This window comes from Ceratotherium simum, chromosome 36, assembly GCF_057802395.1.
Source record: "Ceratotherium simum simum isolate JZ-2026a chromosome 36, ASM5780239v1, whole genome shotgun sequence".
Classification (NCBI taxonomy): domain Eukaryota; kingdom Metazoa; phylum Chordata; class Mammalia; order Perissodactyla; family Rhinocerotidae; genus Ceratotherium; species Ceratotherium simum.
In genome coordinates this window covers 21806268-21823250 of record NC_141935.1, presented here as the reverse complement: position 1 = coordinate 21823250, position 16983 = coordinate 21806268, and the positions used below count along the sequence as shown (strand labels likewise).

General features: G+C 47.0%; 1 protein-coding gene across 1 annotated transcript in view; it reads left to right on the top strand.

The window, feature by feature from the left end:
- The window catches only part of CAPN8 (calpain 8), a 68364-nt gene that overhangs the window by 3851 nt on the left and 47530 nt on the right, over positions 1 to 16983 (top strand). Inside the window, exon 2 of the mRNA XM_087424395.1 lies at positions 3907 to 3976. Coding sequence (XP_087280521.1) covers positions 3907 to 3976 — 70 coding nt within the window. The remainder of the gene's footprint in view (positions 1 to 3906; positions 3977 to 16983) is intronic.

The following is a 16983-nucleotide window of genomic DNA, read 5'->3' as shown; positions in this document are numbered from 1 at the left end:
AGGGGCAAGTGGACAACTGACAGGCAGCAGAGTGGCTAAGAGCTTGGGCCTGGGCATCAGGTGGATCCGGATTCTGGTTCCCTCTCTGTCATTTACCCGTCTGGCCATGGGTAAGTAACTAACTTCCCCGGGACTCAGTTTCCTCATCTATAAAATGGGAATAATAATATTACCTACCTCATTGGGTTATTGGGAGGCTTGAATGTGAGAATGGGTTGAATGCAGTGGCTGGTCCATAATAAATACTTGATACGAGGAGCTGTCTCTAGCTGTTATCACAAGACAGAATGTCCAGAGGGTGAAATACAAATATGAACAAGATGTCTGGGAGTTCAGGGGAAGAAGCAAGTAAATTTGACTGTGGAATTGGGGCAGGTTAATTACTGCAGACATTCATGCTGGGCTTGGAAGAACAGGGTCATGATAGAGACCATGGAGAAGGCACAGGTGTGAGCAAAGGCTGTAGAAGGTTGTGGAAGTATATTCAGAGCAAGCTTATCCAGAAAGAGGCATGGTCCATTGTCATTAGAGGAGGGAGAACACTGTGAGAAACAGAGATGAGGCTGGAAACATCAAATGGGGCCAGATCCTAGAGGGACAGGAGTGCTGGGCTGAATGATGTGGCCATCCTTGACGGTGATGACGATGAAGATGGCAGCATCACTGGGTTTCCCAAAAGTGCATGGCCAGAGCTCTGAAATGCCAAACATAGACTGTCAAACATGGGCGAATGCCCTGGGGAGCGATGTTTCCAAGTTGCCATCGTCACTGAGAGTGTGCGGTTTAAGTCACTTCCTACCTTGGATTCCTTACTGATGCCTGTTTCTCTTGTGCCCATTCGTCAGAGGCTGATACGAGGCTTGAGTAATTTGTGTGACGGAGTGTTTTGAGATCTCTACCCGAGTAATAGTAAACATTATTACTAAAAAGACATGATTGTTATTAAGGAAGAAAAAAATAGTGTCCCAAGTGTGGGAGGTGGGAGCCTGCCTTTTCACAGAGGTCTGCCTCTTTAAACCTCTTTGGCAGCCAAATTACTCTGTATCTCTGATCTGTGCTCTATTAGAGAGCAATGGAGAGAAGACTTCGGGAATGCTCTTGAGGCATAATGCTGCGATGCAATCTCCTTGCAAAGCTGAGGACCTTTTGTGGCCCCTGAAAGATTCATACAACATTTTAGCCATGGCATTTCTTGGTTGTTTTTTCTTGGAAGGGGTGCATTTGGAATTATGCTAATAAATAACATGTAGCAAAATGAACATTCCACAAACCACTTAGGAATGTGGTTCTGTTATAACCATTCTGTTTATAACACTTTAATTTGTCTCTAGCCTTTGCAAACCACTCTGTCTTCCAAACCAAACTAAAATTTTAGCAGAACTTGGTAGATCTATTAGATATGAGTCTAATGAGCTTATATCCCATGAACAGTGTGACACAGGTAATTGAATACACAGCTCAGCGGGGTGATTTTGGAAGCATCATCATATTCTAATGTTAGGAGTTGAAGCCATGGGTTTGGATGATGTCACCAAGAGAGAATGCGTAGGGCATGTTATTGCTGTATGAAATGGGGTCATTGCAGGGGGTTAAGGACTGGCCCCAGGGTTCCCTGATTCTTAGGGGTGAACAGAGGGACCCTTGAAGGAGAATGAGAAGGCGTATTTAGAGAGGAATGAGTAAAGATGCAGAAGCCAAGAGAGGAGAGTTTTCAGAAGGGGAGACTAGACAGTAGTATCAAATGTTAAGGAGAAGTTAGACTGGCATCGAATAGTGCTCCATCTGTGACTACTGTGACTTAGGTGGCAGGAGTTCCATGGAGCTGTGCAGGTAGAGGCCAGACTTCAGGAGACAGGTGGATGGATGGGTGATGAGAAACAGGGGACTATTTCAAGAGGGTCTTTAAGGGGGCAGATTCTGCCATACCCCTGTAGGATGCGCTCTCCTCCTTTCCTTCTCAATGATGCAACCTCTTTCTTCCTTTCTTAAAACAAATTTTAAATTAAAAATTTTTTGTCCCTCCCTTTTTATTTATTAATTTTTCAATGAATGTTCACCAAGAGGTGACAGGCTGGAGACTGGGAGCTCTTGAGCACTTGGGATTAGAATTTGCAGCTGCCCACTTTTAGAACACCTAGTTTGGCTAATGACGCTTCTCTCTTGAAATTACCACTAGAGATTGCAGAAGATTGAAACAAATAAACAAACAAATGGAAATGGAGCCAAAGATCCATCACTACAGGACTGGCTAAATAACTCATGATACTTATAGTGAAATTTCAAAGCTCTATAGGTGCTAAGAAAGATGCACAAGACATGTGTGATAAAAAATGGATATATGTGTAGATGTGCTTTTATATGCAAAGACAGTTTCTGGAGGACACACGAGATATGTTAACAGTGAAGGATCTGAAGTGGAAGGAACTTTTTGTCTTACAGCATTATTTACTGTTAGATTTTTTTTATCCATGTGCATGTATTACTTTTTCAATAAAAAACAAGTTAATGAATTTTTTTTAATACTTGGAAGGAAAAAAAAGCCAGCCCAAAGGCACCGTTTCCTCCCATTTTGGCAGGGTCTGGCAGCTTTATATAGGGTTGTAGGGCTGCCGCTTGGAAGGCTCCATGTCATACAGCAAACCCCAGAATCCCAGTTCACGTCCCCTGGTGTCTGTCTTTAGCTCATCCTCTGGCTTCCTTGTTTTTTTTGAACCACCATTTCTTCATCTCTATGGAGTACGATGGAAATGCTTCTCGCTCTTTGTGGCCAGACGGTCCTTGATGTAATAAATCCCAGGAGGACTCTGGTGAAATGTGGGTTTACCTCTTTTGTCCGGAGGTCCCACCCTTTCCCTCTTACAGCTGGCGTGGTGGCTGGGCCCACCCACCCCTCCTTCGGGAACCAATCCATCGTCTGCTCCTAAACACTGTCTTTGTAATGTCCATCTAAGTCTTCCATACATAATCTCTAGGGGGCATTTCTCATTTTTCTCCCTTTGCGTATGTAGTTCACATTCCATCATTAGGCATTCGGCCTTTTCTCTGATTTTTTCGTGAATGGTTTGGATTCCCACGTAGATTGAAAGCTCTTTGAGGCCAAGAACCACGTGTTTTCCTTTCTTCATTTCACCACGCTCCCCTCTCTCCTCTGCCTGCCATGGTGCAAATAGCACGGTGTCTAGAATGGGCACCCAATAAATCCTTGCTGGGTAAACAAAGAAAGAAGGAATACCTGAGGAATGCCTTCTTGGGCCCCAATAGCGCACCAGGGTGGTGAGGTTGCCTGTGGGCAGAGGGCATCTTCACGCTGAATGTTTAACCTAATTTAGCACGTGTCTCAGGGAAACACAGGGCCAGCGAGGGGAGGAAGCACAGATATGTGAACATCCCAGAGGTGAGCTCTCTCTGCATATGGCACTTTGGTGTCTCCATCAGCACATGGGCTCATCATCATTTAGTTGAGTATTTAGTGAGTGTCTACAGAGTGTGTAGCATTTTGTAGAGTGCTAACCATTATCCTAATCTTCTCTCTGTAAATAAGGGTGTTGTCTGAATGGGTGAGATCATATTTCATCACCTTATTATCTCAGACTTTGCCTTTCTCCGCCCCGCCCCCTTCTCACACCCACACACCCATACAGTATGCATAGCCTTAAAATTACTGGTCACTTTGGGGCCATGGGCTCCAGCTCCTGCTCTGTCACCCCATGGCTGTGTGACTGTGGGCAGGTGTCCTCCCTTCTCTGGGCGTCAGAGTCCCCAGCAATAACATGAGCTATGCACAGTAGATGATCTCTTAGGTTTCTTCCAGGTCTGAATTCAATGACTCTCAAGTTCCTTTACCCTGGCTGCCGCCATCGCTGGGCATCCTCTTGTGACTTGTGTTTTGTTCCAAATTGCTTTCAGGAACTGTGTTCCAGCCCTCAGTTTATCGTTGGTGGAGCCACGCGCACAGACATTTGTCAGGGTGGTCTCGGTGAGTAACCTGGGAGAGTCCTGTTTGTTTTGGGAGAGGGCGGGTGTGTGTGTGTAATGAGTAACATCAGATTAAGCTGTTAGACTTGACCGACTAAATTCCGTCCCTGATTTACCCATATGGGTTTGTGTTTTTGAGATGGTATTCTTCACTGTGGGTCTGGAATGTTCGAACTACCTCTGGCTCCCCCTAACAAGAGATTTCCTGAATGCTCATTTAACCCCCCCCATTTTTTTTTTTTTTTGCTGAGGAAGATTCACCCTAAGCTAACATCTATTGCCAATCTTCCTCTATTTTGCATGGGGGTTGCTGCCACAGCATTACCGATGAGTGGTGTACATCCGCACCCGGGAACCCAACCCGGGCCACTGAAGACGGGCGTGCCGAGCTGAACCGCTAGGCCACCAAGCCTGGCCCTCATTTAACCTCTTTTAATGCTAGAGTAATGAGCCAGGATTATAGGCATGTACTTGATAACCGTGCTGTGCTATGTTTTGATAATAGTTACCTTTAAGTGGACATAATTTGCCCTATGGAATGGCAATGTCTATACAATTATGGGCTGTCATAATAGGTGCTTTTATAATTAGTAAGAACACAAGAATCTTATCTATCTAGCCAAGCTTTCTTTCACTAGCCCGGAATCCTAGGATTAAGAACCTTTACTTCCCAAACTTTCACATTCCCTCCAAATCAGGTGCAGTTAAGCTTAGGAAATAATTTCTTTTCTTTTCTTTTGTAAATTCTAGCCTCAAGTCAGAAACCGAGGTTCTCCTTGATAGCACATTAGCTTGTTGATCTCATAAACCCTGCTGATCCTAGGGCCTCACAGTTTCTGCATTGAGTTGGACAAGACTGATATTTTACGGGACAACATGGCCCTGAATTAAATTCACTGGGCTTCCAAATCGCCATCAAGTGATAGCTGCAAAATATAGAGTTGGAAATGAAGGCAACGAGGAAACAAATCCTACTTGGTGAAATCAGCACAACAAAATCTCAGCATCCATACGGACTTGCTAAGCCTTTATTTGTCAGGAGGTTCCCTTCCTTTTCCTCCTTGTTCCAGCGTGGTTCAGCCCGCTGGAAACCTTTATGATTTTGCAAATCACAGGGCATTTTATTTTAAATGCTTCCAGTGTTCTCTCCTTTAATGAGGAGAGCAAATGTCCCCTTAGCCGGAGCTCATGGAGCGTGAGTATAAAGTAGCGAGAATGATTTGGGGTGCCACACACAGACATGTGCCCGTTCCCTGAAAAACACAGCCTCCGGTCCCAACCCTTTGTGTCAGGGCTCGCAGCGGGGTGGCGTTCTGACCTTTTCTTGTTCTAAGTGTGGCTTGCCTTTTTCCTTCAAGCTAAATGTTTAACCTAATTTAGCAAGTGTCTCAGGGAAACACAAGGTCGAATCTGCTTTTAATGGCTTCTTCTTATGGATGTTTTAACTTTGGAAAAGGTGTTTCATAAGTGCCTTTTAATTGATGGACTTGGATAGATCTCCTCTGAATAGTTTTAAGCGAGGAGACAAGAGGGTTTCCAAAAAGAGGCCGGAGCGTTACCATGGTGAGCGTATGCTGCCAATGATGGAGCCGGCTGGAGGCGCAGGAAATGAACCCGGCTAGCTCTCAGAACCCATCTCACATCAAAGGGAGTGCGGCCCTGCTGCGGAGGAGGCCGCCCTGGGTTAGCCCAGCCGCGGCGGCGGCGGTGGTTTTTAATGAACAGAGCGGAAAGGAGCTGTGAAGTCCAGCTGCCTGAAGGGCGCTCGGTACGGGGCCTACGGTCCTGTCGACCTGATGGAGACTCAGCAAGTAGAAAAGTGGGTGCCTCATGGCGCCAGGCCTGCAACTCAGCGCCAGGGTGAAAGTTGGTGGCTGAGTCCCAACAGCCTGTGTGGCCTGTGAGATTTGTACCAGGGCTGGCCCTGCACGGTGGGTGGATTGTGGCGAGATTAAGAGGAGCCCGACACACAGCATGTGTCCCCACAGAAGAAGGCGGTGTCATGCGGCCCTTGTTGAATCAGGGCGTGACATGGATTAATGTTTGTTAAATGCTTTGTTGGTTTTTCAGAGTCCAGCACAGTGCAGCGGGGTCTACTCTAGATTTTAAAAAAATTCATGATTATTTTTGAACAGTTGATCTATACAGTGAACATGATGTCTTTTTCACAGAGTTTTGTGTTACTATTATTTTATTATTTTGAATAGACACTCTCCAAAAATTAAAACAACTGCAAGGCATGCAGTTCCCATCTGAAAAATCAGCTTCCCATCTGTCATGTGTGCAGAGACCTCGCTGGTCCCTCGGCCGCTTGTTCCAGCAGTCTGTCTCTCCCTTGCACGTTGGCCCACGCGTGTCACCGAACATCTTGGGGCTTCTGTGGCCACTGAAATAGAATCTATTGGCTCATCCAGCTAGACCGTGGAAAGGGAAGGGCAGCCTTGGTCTCAGGAAGCCTGATCCAGGGATCTGAAATGTTCCCGGAGCTATCTCGGCCTGTCTCTCCTCTCTGCTGGTCTCTGCTGGCTTCTTCTCTCTTCCATGGCAGGGAGGCTCCATATGGCAGGAAATATGACCACGAGTGGTTCCAGACTTCAACCCCGTAGAGTCACAAACCAGCTTTGGTTTTACAAATCTCAGAAACGGACTCTGATTTGATGGTTTGGGTCGTGGCCCATTTTTGGATTCAGTTATTTTGGCTGGAGGAGTGAGGAACTGTATGGTTGGCTCAGCCTGGGTCGTGGGCCTGCTCTTGTGACTGGGAGCCTCCCCGCCGAACCACAGGCGGAGTTCTCCAAAAGAATGGGGCAGTGGCGCTGGGCAGACAGAATAAAGAAAGTACACTTCAACATCTAAGTGGGGTGGAGGGGACTCAAGTCTACTGTGCTGGCCTGATCCCCTGATGACCTGATGGGCTGTGCTCTCCCCATCCCAGGTCATCTCTATTCTTTGAACCCAGTGGCCCTGGCATCTCTCCCCCGCCCCTAAACCCGTTACCCTGCAGTGCTCCTGGAAATGCCCATGCCTGAAGGCCCTCCTCTCTTTGGTATCTACAATAAACAGCAGTGCCTAATTCAGTCCGCCAAGTGGAAAGAGCTCACGCAGGGAGACCTGGGTCTTCACAGTCTACCTGTGGCCTCTCTGCCTCAGTTTTCACAGCTGTGAAGTGGGACTATAATCCAACCCAGGTCGCCAGGTGGTTATGATGAGTAGAGAATTGACACCCGGTTCCTTGTCCTCTGAGAAGTGGGCACTCCCATGGTGGAAGTGGATGTTAATGACCCTGGGTCCTGACTGTGGCTCCACAGGCCTGACTCTCTTACACGTCTCTACATCCACAGTGTCTGGGAGAGAGCTGGGCTTGATGGATGTTTGTGAACTTTTGACCTGTCGACCTAACCCCTCTGCATTCTACCATCATTAAATCATTTGAAAACAGGGAGAACCTAAATCTGAGGCTACTTGTGTCTTTCTTCCTTCCTCGCCAGTATCACTCTTGGCAATCAGGCTGGGTCAGGCATTTAGAATACAAATTCCATCCTGAAGTTGTCTATGTGTCTTTATTTTCAGAAGATTCCCAAGTTTCATGCAAACTAGCTTGTCTGCCTGTCTGTCTTCAGCTCACTGAGGCTGCTGGGTAGGAGTATAAAGGTGTTTGAAGGTGTTTGCTGATCCTTGACAATGGAGGAATGTCCCAGGGACAGACCTGGAATGACATTATCTCAAGGCCCTGATGGTGTTGTGAATAAAGGAACACAGGGAGAAGCCCCTACTTCCTGCTCGCCGGATCCTGTGACCCCCCAGGGGGACTCTGCTCTGAGGCCTCTGAGTTGGCCTGTCTCTCAAGCTCAGCAAGACCTTCTAACTCCAGCTGCCACACAGGTCCACCTGTCCCTACCTTAGTTCATCCACGTGGAGGGGAACACCGAGACCAGGTATCACTTATGCCTGTGGGTGCAAAAATGCAACAGGACTTGAAACTTCTTTAGGCATAAATGGGCCCAAAGGCCATGTGAAGGATGTTACTTTACAACCATAGGCGACCTTGGTCCCTGAAAAATGAAATTGGGCACTTGCTGTTTTCAGGAACAGGGAGCAGGAGATTTTCTTCTAGAACAAATGGGGAACAGAGGCTTCAGACTTTAGATAGGAGTGTGAATGCTTTCTGGATAACAAATGCCACAATGTTTATCCACACTTTTGATCTGCCGGGTGGTTTATTTTCCAGGCAGAGCAGGATTAGTGAGTGAGATAAGCTTTCCTTTGAAGGTTTGGTGAGTATTGGAGTTTCCCTCTCTTCATCTTGCCTTCTCGTCCATTTTCCCCTCTGGTGTGTTTGCGCTCCTGTGTGCCTGCTTATCTCTTCTATCGTCCTTTCTCTATCGACCCGATTTTTCTCTTCACCTCTGTGGAATTGATGTCTTTTTTATCTTTGTTGTCTTTATTGAATAGAGTTTTATATTCTGTATTCTTGTTTTGAAAAGGGAACGACTATCCCATTTCACATGTCTCTAGGGACATATAAAAAACAAAAACAACGACTTAAATTCAGGTGCCTTCTCTGCTGCATCCTCCACATTGATTTTGCTCCGTGAGTCAGGGCTTCCCCATCGAGATGGGCTGCCCTCCTGGAGCAGGGGCTGGATGCATACTGCTCTCAGCAGTCAGGACTGCTGTCAGCATTTTGAAAAGCACTTTGCTAGACACCTTTTGATCTGTAGCATCCTTCGAGGACTGGGGCAAAGTCAGTCAATTCACTAAGACTAAATGGTTCCTTGTAATGAGCAATCAGGGGACGCCTCAGAGAACTTAAAGGGCCAAATCCACTCATTGATTCTGGTGAGCACAGGGTCAGACTTCCAGCAGCAGAAAAACTATAGATGACATTTCCTTGCAGCCCAGTCATACGTGATATGGAGGAAATTTGCTTTTGCTCACGGGGTTGTATCCTGCCTATGGTGGTTCCCCATTTTTGTGGTGTATCTTTCCCCTCTATTTGATTCCTAGTCCTCATTGCCCTTGTGTTTTGTCCCACTATCACCACTGCCCTGTCTACCCTGAGGAAAGGGCCCAGGACAACCATTTACACTTTAGTGAGAATTTGAGTCAGTGGGTTATGGAAGGATTTGTATATTGAGCATTATTTCAAGAGCATGAAAGAATCCTAGTGTTACATCTTTAGTTACACTAACCCTCACTAACTTATTTCCTTTAGTATGAATGCAGGCATTGAAGCACAGTAATAGAACTCACAGATTATTTTCATATCACATTACAGTTGTTGCAAATATCTCAAAATACCATTTCTACTCATTGCTACCTCATAATTATGCTGTTTATTAGGCTCCACTCCAAATTTTTTATATAGAACATTAATAAGAAGCACAAACCTTACTATATTATAATTTTATAAAACATATTTTAGTAACTGTTTTAATATGATTTTTTGTAGTCCTATTTTGTATTTTATGCATTTAGAAACATTGTTCTAAGATCAGATCTTGACTTCACTGAACTGCCAAAGAGTCCACAGGAAAGATTAAGAACTCCCGGGGCCGGCCTGGTGGCCTAGTGGTTAATTTCTGGCATGCTCCACTTTGGCAGCCTGGGTTCACGGCTTCAGATCTTGGGCATGGACCTACACCACTCATCAGCCATGCTGTGCCAGTGTCCCACATACAAAATAGAGGAAGACTGGCCACAGATGTTAGCTCAGGATGAATCTTCCTCAGCAAAAAAACCCCCCAAAAAACAAAAAAACCCTGCAATACTGGAATGTTAGGCAGCTTCCATCAGGGGGAGATTTCTTTTGGCAGCAAGAGAATTTTGTCAGCACTCTCCAATTTCACTTACTCAGAGATGTCCTAACTCTCCCTCATTTCCTAAGAGAAATGCAGAAAGTGAAGACCAGCCTCTGAGTCCCCAAGGGGTCGAACCCTTGCCCTTGAGCTTACTAAGGAGGTGGTGAGTGGTGCCAGGCCAGGGGGGCACTCTCTGAGCTCCATTCGGCTGAGCAGCCTGAGGTTTGGGTCTGAAAACCAAGTCCCAGAGGGTGGCTGATTCCTGCGCAGAGGGGTGCTTGCTGGAATGCTTCTGTCCTCCGTTTTTAGAGGACCAGTAACTTTAATGTATTCCACAGACCCAACAGAACCCCAGCGTTGGGGCCCGACACTGTGTCTAAGGGCTCAGGGCACTGCCCACGGCTCAGGTTCCCACTTTGCAGACGTCACCCCAGGGTCCAAGGACAACTTCTCCATCAACGACAGGCTGTGAGTCTTGGGGTCCTCCAGCCCTCTCTGAGTTTAGGGGCACACTGCTGTCCCCACCTCAGCCATCAGGTCCAGCACACGTGGCTAGTTAACGGGCATAAGTAAAGGAGACCTGGGGGCCACCTGCAGACAGGCCGTTGGTGGAGTGCCGGTGATGCAGTGTCCGGGTCCCAAGGCTGCAGGGAGCCTGTGTGTGTTGGGTGCTGGGGCTCCTCCTTGAGAGGAAACGTCGAGGTGGAGGCGGGCTGGTGCAGGCGCAGGAAGCAGGAGGTGACGGGCTGTGCTCGGGCCTCCGTGAAATCAGGCTCAGCCTTGGGCGTTTATTAGAAGCTCCCACAGGAGCATGTGGGGCTGTGGTTCACGGGCGTGCACCTTCACGGTGTACCACCCACGGCACAGAAGCGTGGATCCTCCCTCTCCCTCCTCTGCTCTCTCCTCCTCCCACAAGAGCCGGGTCCTCCCAGAAGCAAACCCACGGCGCCTGCTCACTGGAGAAAGGACAGATGCTCCCTTTGTTCTAAGAGGCTACACTGATTTGAAGAATGGAAACAAGCAGAGTCTCCATTGCACCAGTTTGGGCCACTTACAAGCCCTTCCCCAATGCCACCCTCTTCCAGATGCTCTCTCTTGGCCCTGTCAGTTCCTGTCGCCTCCCTCTGGCCATCTCAGCTCTTGCCCTTTTGCCTATAACTCTAGGCCAGGAGGAGGTAACAATAGAGAGTAGTGGTGACTGTGGCAAACTAGAGAATATGCCCTGCATGACGGGGAAACACCCCCCAGCTTGACCCGGGTGTTACCGAGAAGGAGCAAGGAGACCCACCCCAACTGCCCTGCATCTAATGGCGCCCCATAGTTACTGTCACTCCCCTCTCTCTGCTTTCCTTTTCTGTCTGGCATATACCAGCACCTGGCATGTGTATTTATTTATTTTTTTTTTAAAGATTTTATTTATTTATTTTTTTCCCTCCAAAGCCCCAGTAGATTGTTGTACGTCATAGTTGCACATCCTTCTAGTTGCTGTATGTGGGACGCGGCCTCAGCATGGCCGGAGAAGCAGTGCGTCGGTGCGCGCCTGGAATCCGAACCCAGGCCGCCAGCAGCGGAGCGCGCGCACTTAACTGCTAAGCCACAGGGCCGGCCCGGCATGTGTATTTATTTATTGTTTGTCTTCTCCACTAGACTGGAAACTCCATGACATCAAGGATATTTTTCTCCCCACTGTTGTATCCTCAGGGCCTCGAATAGTACTTGGTACAGACTAGATGCTCAATAAATATTGGTAGAATCAATATATAGAGGGATTTGGTCCAGATTTTGCAATTTTTAAGAGAAGCCAGAGATCTAGTTTTTGATGTGAAACCTCCGCATTCAAATATATCAATCACTATGCAGGTCAGCATTGCACAAGCCGAACAGAATAGATGGGCAAGCTGGTTAGGACTGGCTGATCCCCTCAGTCTACACCAAGGCCCCGCCGGGCCTGAATTATGGCACCGACCCTTTGCACACTCTGCATTCCAATCGGTTTTCACCCTTCTGCTCTGCGCTGAACTGTTGCTCGCCATCCTTACCTGGGTCTTTAGAGAAATGCTGTTCTTTTGTGGGGGACCCCTAGGCACCTCTGCACTGGCTCTTGGTTGAAACCGTTTTCTCTGTGGCCGTCTACCCAGCGACCTGACCAGGGTCCCCTCGACCCCTCCCCTGAGACTTTTGCTTCCTTCCTGTCTCCTTTCGCATCTTGTTGCTCCTAGACTCTGTACTCAGAATATTTTCCCAGCCTAAAAATGCCTTGCTTTCAGTCCCCAACACCCCACTGGGCTCCCAGGCATTTTTACATCTGAGTTCACTTCACTTCATCTCTTAATATGCCTGAGGCTGGAAGGCTGTCCTCATCTTGCCACAGAGCCTCTCTGTGATCCTGTGTTTAATATCTGATGCATTTTAAGGACCCACGTGTACCTTTGGAAGGCTCAGGATCCCTGGCACGATTTGGGAGTGCCACACCATTTACAATCATTTTTGGAGGGGGGCGTTCTGCAATCTGGATCGGCTGCCCCAGCGCAAACAGCGAAGGACCACTTTTACCTCGCCGTGCGTATTTCAGCCTTGGCCAGAGCTAACAATGAGTGTTAGTGCTCATCTTTTATTTTTTTTCTCTTTAGACCTGGCTTCTAGTATTTTGTCTTATTTTTGAATCCAAAGGGCATTATAATTAAACTCAGTAAACAAACCACTTCCTTGTAACTGACTCTGAGGTGTATTTACATAAGCCCTAAATATATTTACTTACTGATTTTTTTCCCTCTGGTGAATCAATTCCATTTTTATAATCTACTAAGAAATTTTTCCCCTCCAAATAGCATTAAAGATCTGATTTAAAGTGAGAGGGAAAAAAGATAGGAAGTCCTCGAGCAGTTTCACACCACTGAGCCTTATTCCTTCAACAATAGCAGAAATGAGATGAGAATTGGCCTGGTGGGCTTCATGAAAACCAGCAGAAACTGAAATAATTTGAATATGTTCCCTCGGCTGTGAAGAGTTTTCTTGTTTTTTTTTTCTTTTCCTCCCCGCTGATCACTTAGAAGGTAAAGCAAGATGGCCTCTGATTTCAAAAGATGACCTGCCAACTTTTCTCATTTTTTCCTCTTTTTTGAACCACATTAACTCTCTGGGGTGCTCTGCAGCTCCTGGAAGCCAAAGACACCCCCGGGCCCAGAACTGTCCTCGGCCAAATGCTGCGATGGGTGAGAGCCGCCCTCTGCGCCCAGCTGTCCCCGCTCTGTTGTCGGCTGTGAGGGGCGCCTTCTGGGTAGCCATGGGAACCAGAGAGTGGAGCTGTGAGCCGACCTATGGGGGGCCGCAGAAGTGGAGTATAGTGCATTTTATTATACGTAATATGACTCGAAGGGAGTGATTCTGAGGATATAAAAATTATACTTGCCATAAGGAATCTCACCACCGTTGCTCAGAAAAATACCAGTAAGATTTGGGGCTCATCATTGAATCTGTGTTGGTGACACTCTTCCCAGACTCCAATGCCCCACCCCCTGCTGAGAATTTCTGGACATCCCCAATGCTAGAGAATGATGTGCTCTGGGGTCTTGCTTCTAGAACAATGGTAGTTTGTTCTAATGCAACGACAAAATGAGGAAGATGTTCCAGTAAGGTGTGCTGGATTCTTAATTTACAAATACAGCAGGAGGTGGGGGTCACGTGGCAGATTCAGGGATGGTTGGCAGTAGGATACTTACAAGACTGAAGTGACATGTGGCTTATCAGACATACTAATTTGTCAGAGTCAGGAAGAACTTTCACAGTTCATTCATTCCTCTTACAAATATTTATTAAGTGCCTTCTTCGAACAAATTGGCACTGTCTTTCCTCTCCTGGTAATGAGGGAGAGGAAGAAGGTTTCAGGCAGCAGAAAGAATCTGAGCCAAGGTCCTTCAGCTAGAAAGAGCGGGGCCCTGGGAAGGACTTGCAAGGAAGTGGCAGGGCTGGAGCACAGAGGGAGCAGGGGTGCAGAAGCTGAGGCCGGGAAGGAGGGAGTGGCCAGATCACAAGGGTCCTTGATGCTGTGTGCATTTTGGACTTGATTCCTCAGAGCAATGGGGAAGTGTGGAACGTTTGCCAGCATGGGTGTGTTCAGCCAGACTTGCTGAAGTGGGGAGAATGGAAACACCAGGCAGGAGACAAGTACCCCACCAGAAACCCTCATTATGTGAGGGTAACTGGTGTGGGAATAGGAGGCCACTAGAAGCAAAACAGAGGCCCACATTTCTTAGTAAATAGTTTCTGAAAAGGTTTGATTAGTGTACGACTTTGAAAAATAATACAAAAAATTATGGAAAAAGTGTTTTCTTAGATTTCACAACACTTATGTAATAATTGCAGCTTTGTGCTAAATCTTAGAACAAGGAATGAATCAATTGTTGACTTTTTAGGGGTTGTGCTTTTTCCAAAAAGATGACAAGGCTGCAGGATGCAACACCCTCCACTTCTGTCTTGAGTTTCCAAGCTGAATCAGGAAAACATTCAGACTTCACCAGTTTTCCCAAGGTCCTCTTTCAATCCTTTGATGCTCAACTCATTCCCTTTTGAAGTGTCAATCCTGCCATGAGCAGAGTCAGTTTTCTCTTCCTGCGCTGTGTGGGAGATCAAGATTTGACCACCCTGAAATCTATCTCTTTACCTTGATTGTTTTCTCTGATGGACATTTGACCTCCCCCACTAACTGCCTAAAGAATTTGACATAGTAATTCCTCCCTGGAACAGATCTTCCATCTGATGGCTGTAATATAATGTAAAATAGATGTTACAATAGGAAAGGCAACAACAAGCCCATCTTATCGGAAGTTCTGTCTCTTCTGGCCACATTCTCTGGATGGCCCTGCGAGGAGTTGCCAGACGAACATTTACATTTATAAGGGAAATCTCCATTTGTAAAGGTATCTCCCTCTCTGTATTGGGAAGGGGGGGTGACGTCATTTCTAGAAACTTATCAGTGTGGAAAGTGAGGCCTTAAATCTGCATAATAACCTTACTCTTGTTTACTGTGCTTTAGTGGTAATCTCCTGTAACTGACTCCCCCCACCCCCAACATCCTCCTTTGTCATTGGCTGAACATGGTATTTAAGACGAGACTTTCTGCTATTGTGTTGAGAAACTCAGTATCCCTGGTTTCTCCCATGTATACATGTTATTAAACTTGATATTATTTTCTCCTGCTAACCTGTCTTGTTAATTATTTGGCCAGCCATAACAACCTTAAGGGAAAGGGCAGAGGGGGAGTCTCCCTCTTCCCCCACAGCTGTAACTGCTTTAACTCTGCCAGGTTCAACATGGACTGTGGCTCAGAAGCAGGCCTCCAGTGTCACTTTCATTGACTTCATGAAATCCTGCAAGCTTAGCAACATGTTCGTTGTCACTTCGCAACTACTTTGCGTTATATTTGCACGTGAGACGGGCACAGGGACAGGTACTAGTGTTAAGCGGGAGGATGTTTAAGCGCAAATGCGTGAATGTTTTCCTTCATGACGTTTGTTTCTTTCTGCAACCTCTTAATTACAGCTCCTGGATAACGAACATTTGCAAAAAGCGGGTCCCTGATAGTCCCAGTGAGAGAGAAGGCAATGGCAGGGGTGTTAGAGAGGAGGGGCTGGGTTCTGGAGCTGTTTAGGAATAAAATCAAAAGCATTTGGGAAGCAATTGGATACGAGTGGAGTGAGGGGAAAAGAATCAAAATGACTCCCAGGAGCCAGCCCTGATGGCCTAGTGGTTAAGGTTCGGTACGCTCCGCTTTGGTGGCCTGGGTTCGGTTCCTGGGCGCAGAAGCACACCACTCGTCTGTCAGTGGCCATGCTGTGGCTGTGGCTCAATACAGAAGAACTAGAAGGACTTACAACTAGAATATACAACTATGTAGTGGGGCTTTGGGGAGGGAAAAAAAAAGAGGAAGATTGGCAACAGATGTCAGCTCAGGGTGACTCTTTCCCAGCAGGAAAAGAAAAAGAAAAAACTCCCAGGCTTGAGCAACTGGGAAACTAGGAAACTAGTGGTGCTGATGCCTGAGAGAGGAAACCGGGAGGAGAGGCAGGTGGGTGGGAGCACGATGGGGAATCACGCTTCATAGGTCAATCATGGAGGTTAGTATAGGGAATTGCACCAGCAACTTCCTAGTATAATTTTTTCTGTTTGTTTGCTGAGGAAGATCAGCCCTGAGCTAACATCCGATACCAAGCCTCCTCTTTTCTGCTGATGAAGACTGGCCCTGGGCTAAAATCCGTGCCCATCTTCCTCCACTTTATATGGGACGCCACCACAGCATGGCTTGACAAGCGGTGCATTTGTCCGTGCCCAGGATCCAAACCTGCAAACCCCAGGCCGCCAAAGCAGAGCGCGCGCACTTACCTGCTGCGTCACTAGGCTGGCCCCCCTAGTATAATTTTTGTTTTAGTTTTCTTACGGGTAGTAGCTGCTGGTGGTCTAGTATGGATGCTGGTGGTCTAGTGGTTAAGATCTCACCACCGCCACCCGGGTTCGTTTCCTGGTCAGGGAACCACACCACCTGTCTGTCAGTTGTCACACTGTGGCGGCTGCATGTTGCTGTGATGCTGAAAGCTATGGCACCGGGATTTCAAATACCAGCAGGGTCACCCATGGTGGACAGGTTTCAGCAGAGCTTCCAGACTAACACAGACGAGGAAGAAGGACCTGGCCACCCACCTCCGAAAAAATTGGCCATGAAAACCCTATGAATAGCAGTGGAGCATTGCCTGATATAGCCCCAGAAGGGGAGAGGATGGTGCAAAAAGACCGGGCAGGGTTCCGCTTTGCTGTACACAGGGTCACTAGAGGTCAAAATTGACACCGTGACACTAACAACATGCTCAGTCAATGTTTGCTGATTCCTTTGTTTGGGCTCCCCTGTGGTTTTGGTTAATCGTGTGTTGGGTGATAATAGCTAATAATAAGGAGGTTTGTTGAAGGCTTTCTATGCAGCAGGCTGTGAGCTAAGCACTTTGCACATATTATCTCATTTTTATCTTCATAACAACTCCAAGAAGTAGTGATTATTTGATGTTATTGTGATGTAAGTAGATGCTACTATAGGAGGTAGGTCAGAGGGTGAACCAAATGTTAACGAGGGCAGGGGAGAGGGTGTTACTGGCTCAAGACAAGGTTGACATAAGGGAAGCCATATTGTAGAAAAGAAACCCTATTGTAACTTTGAATGACC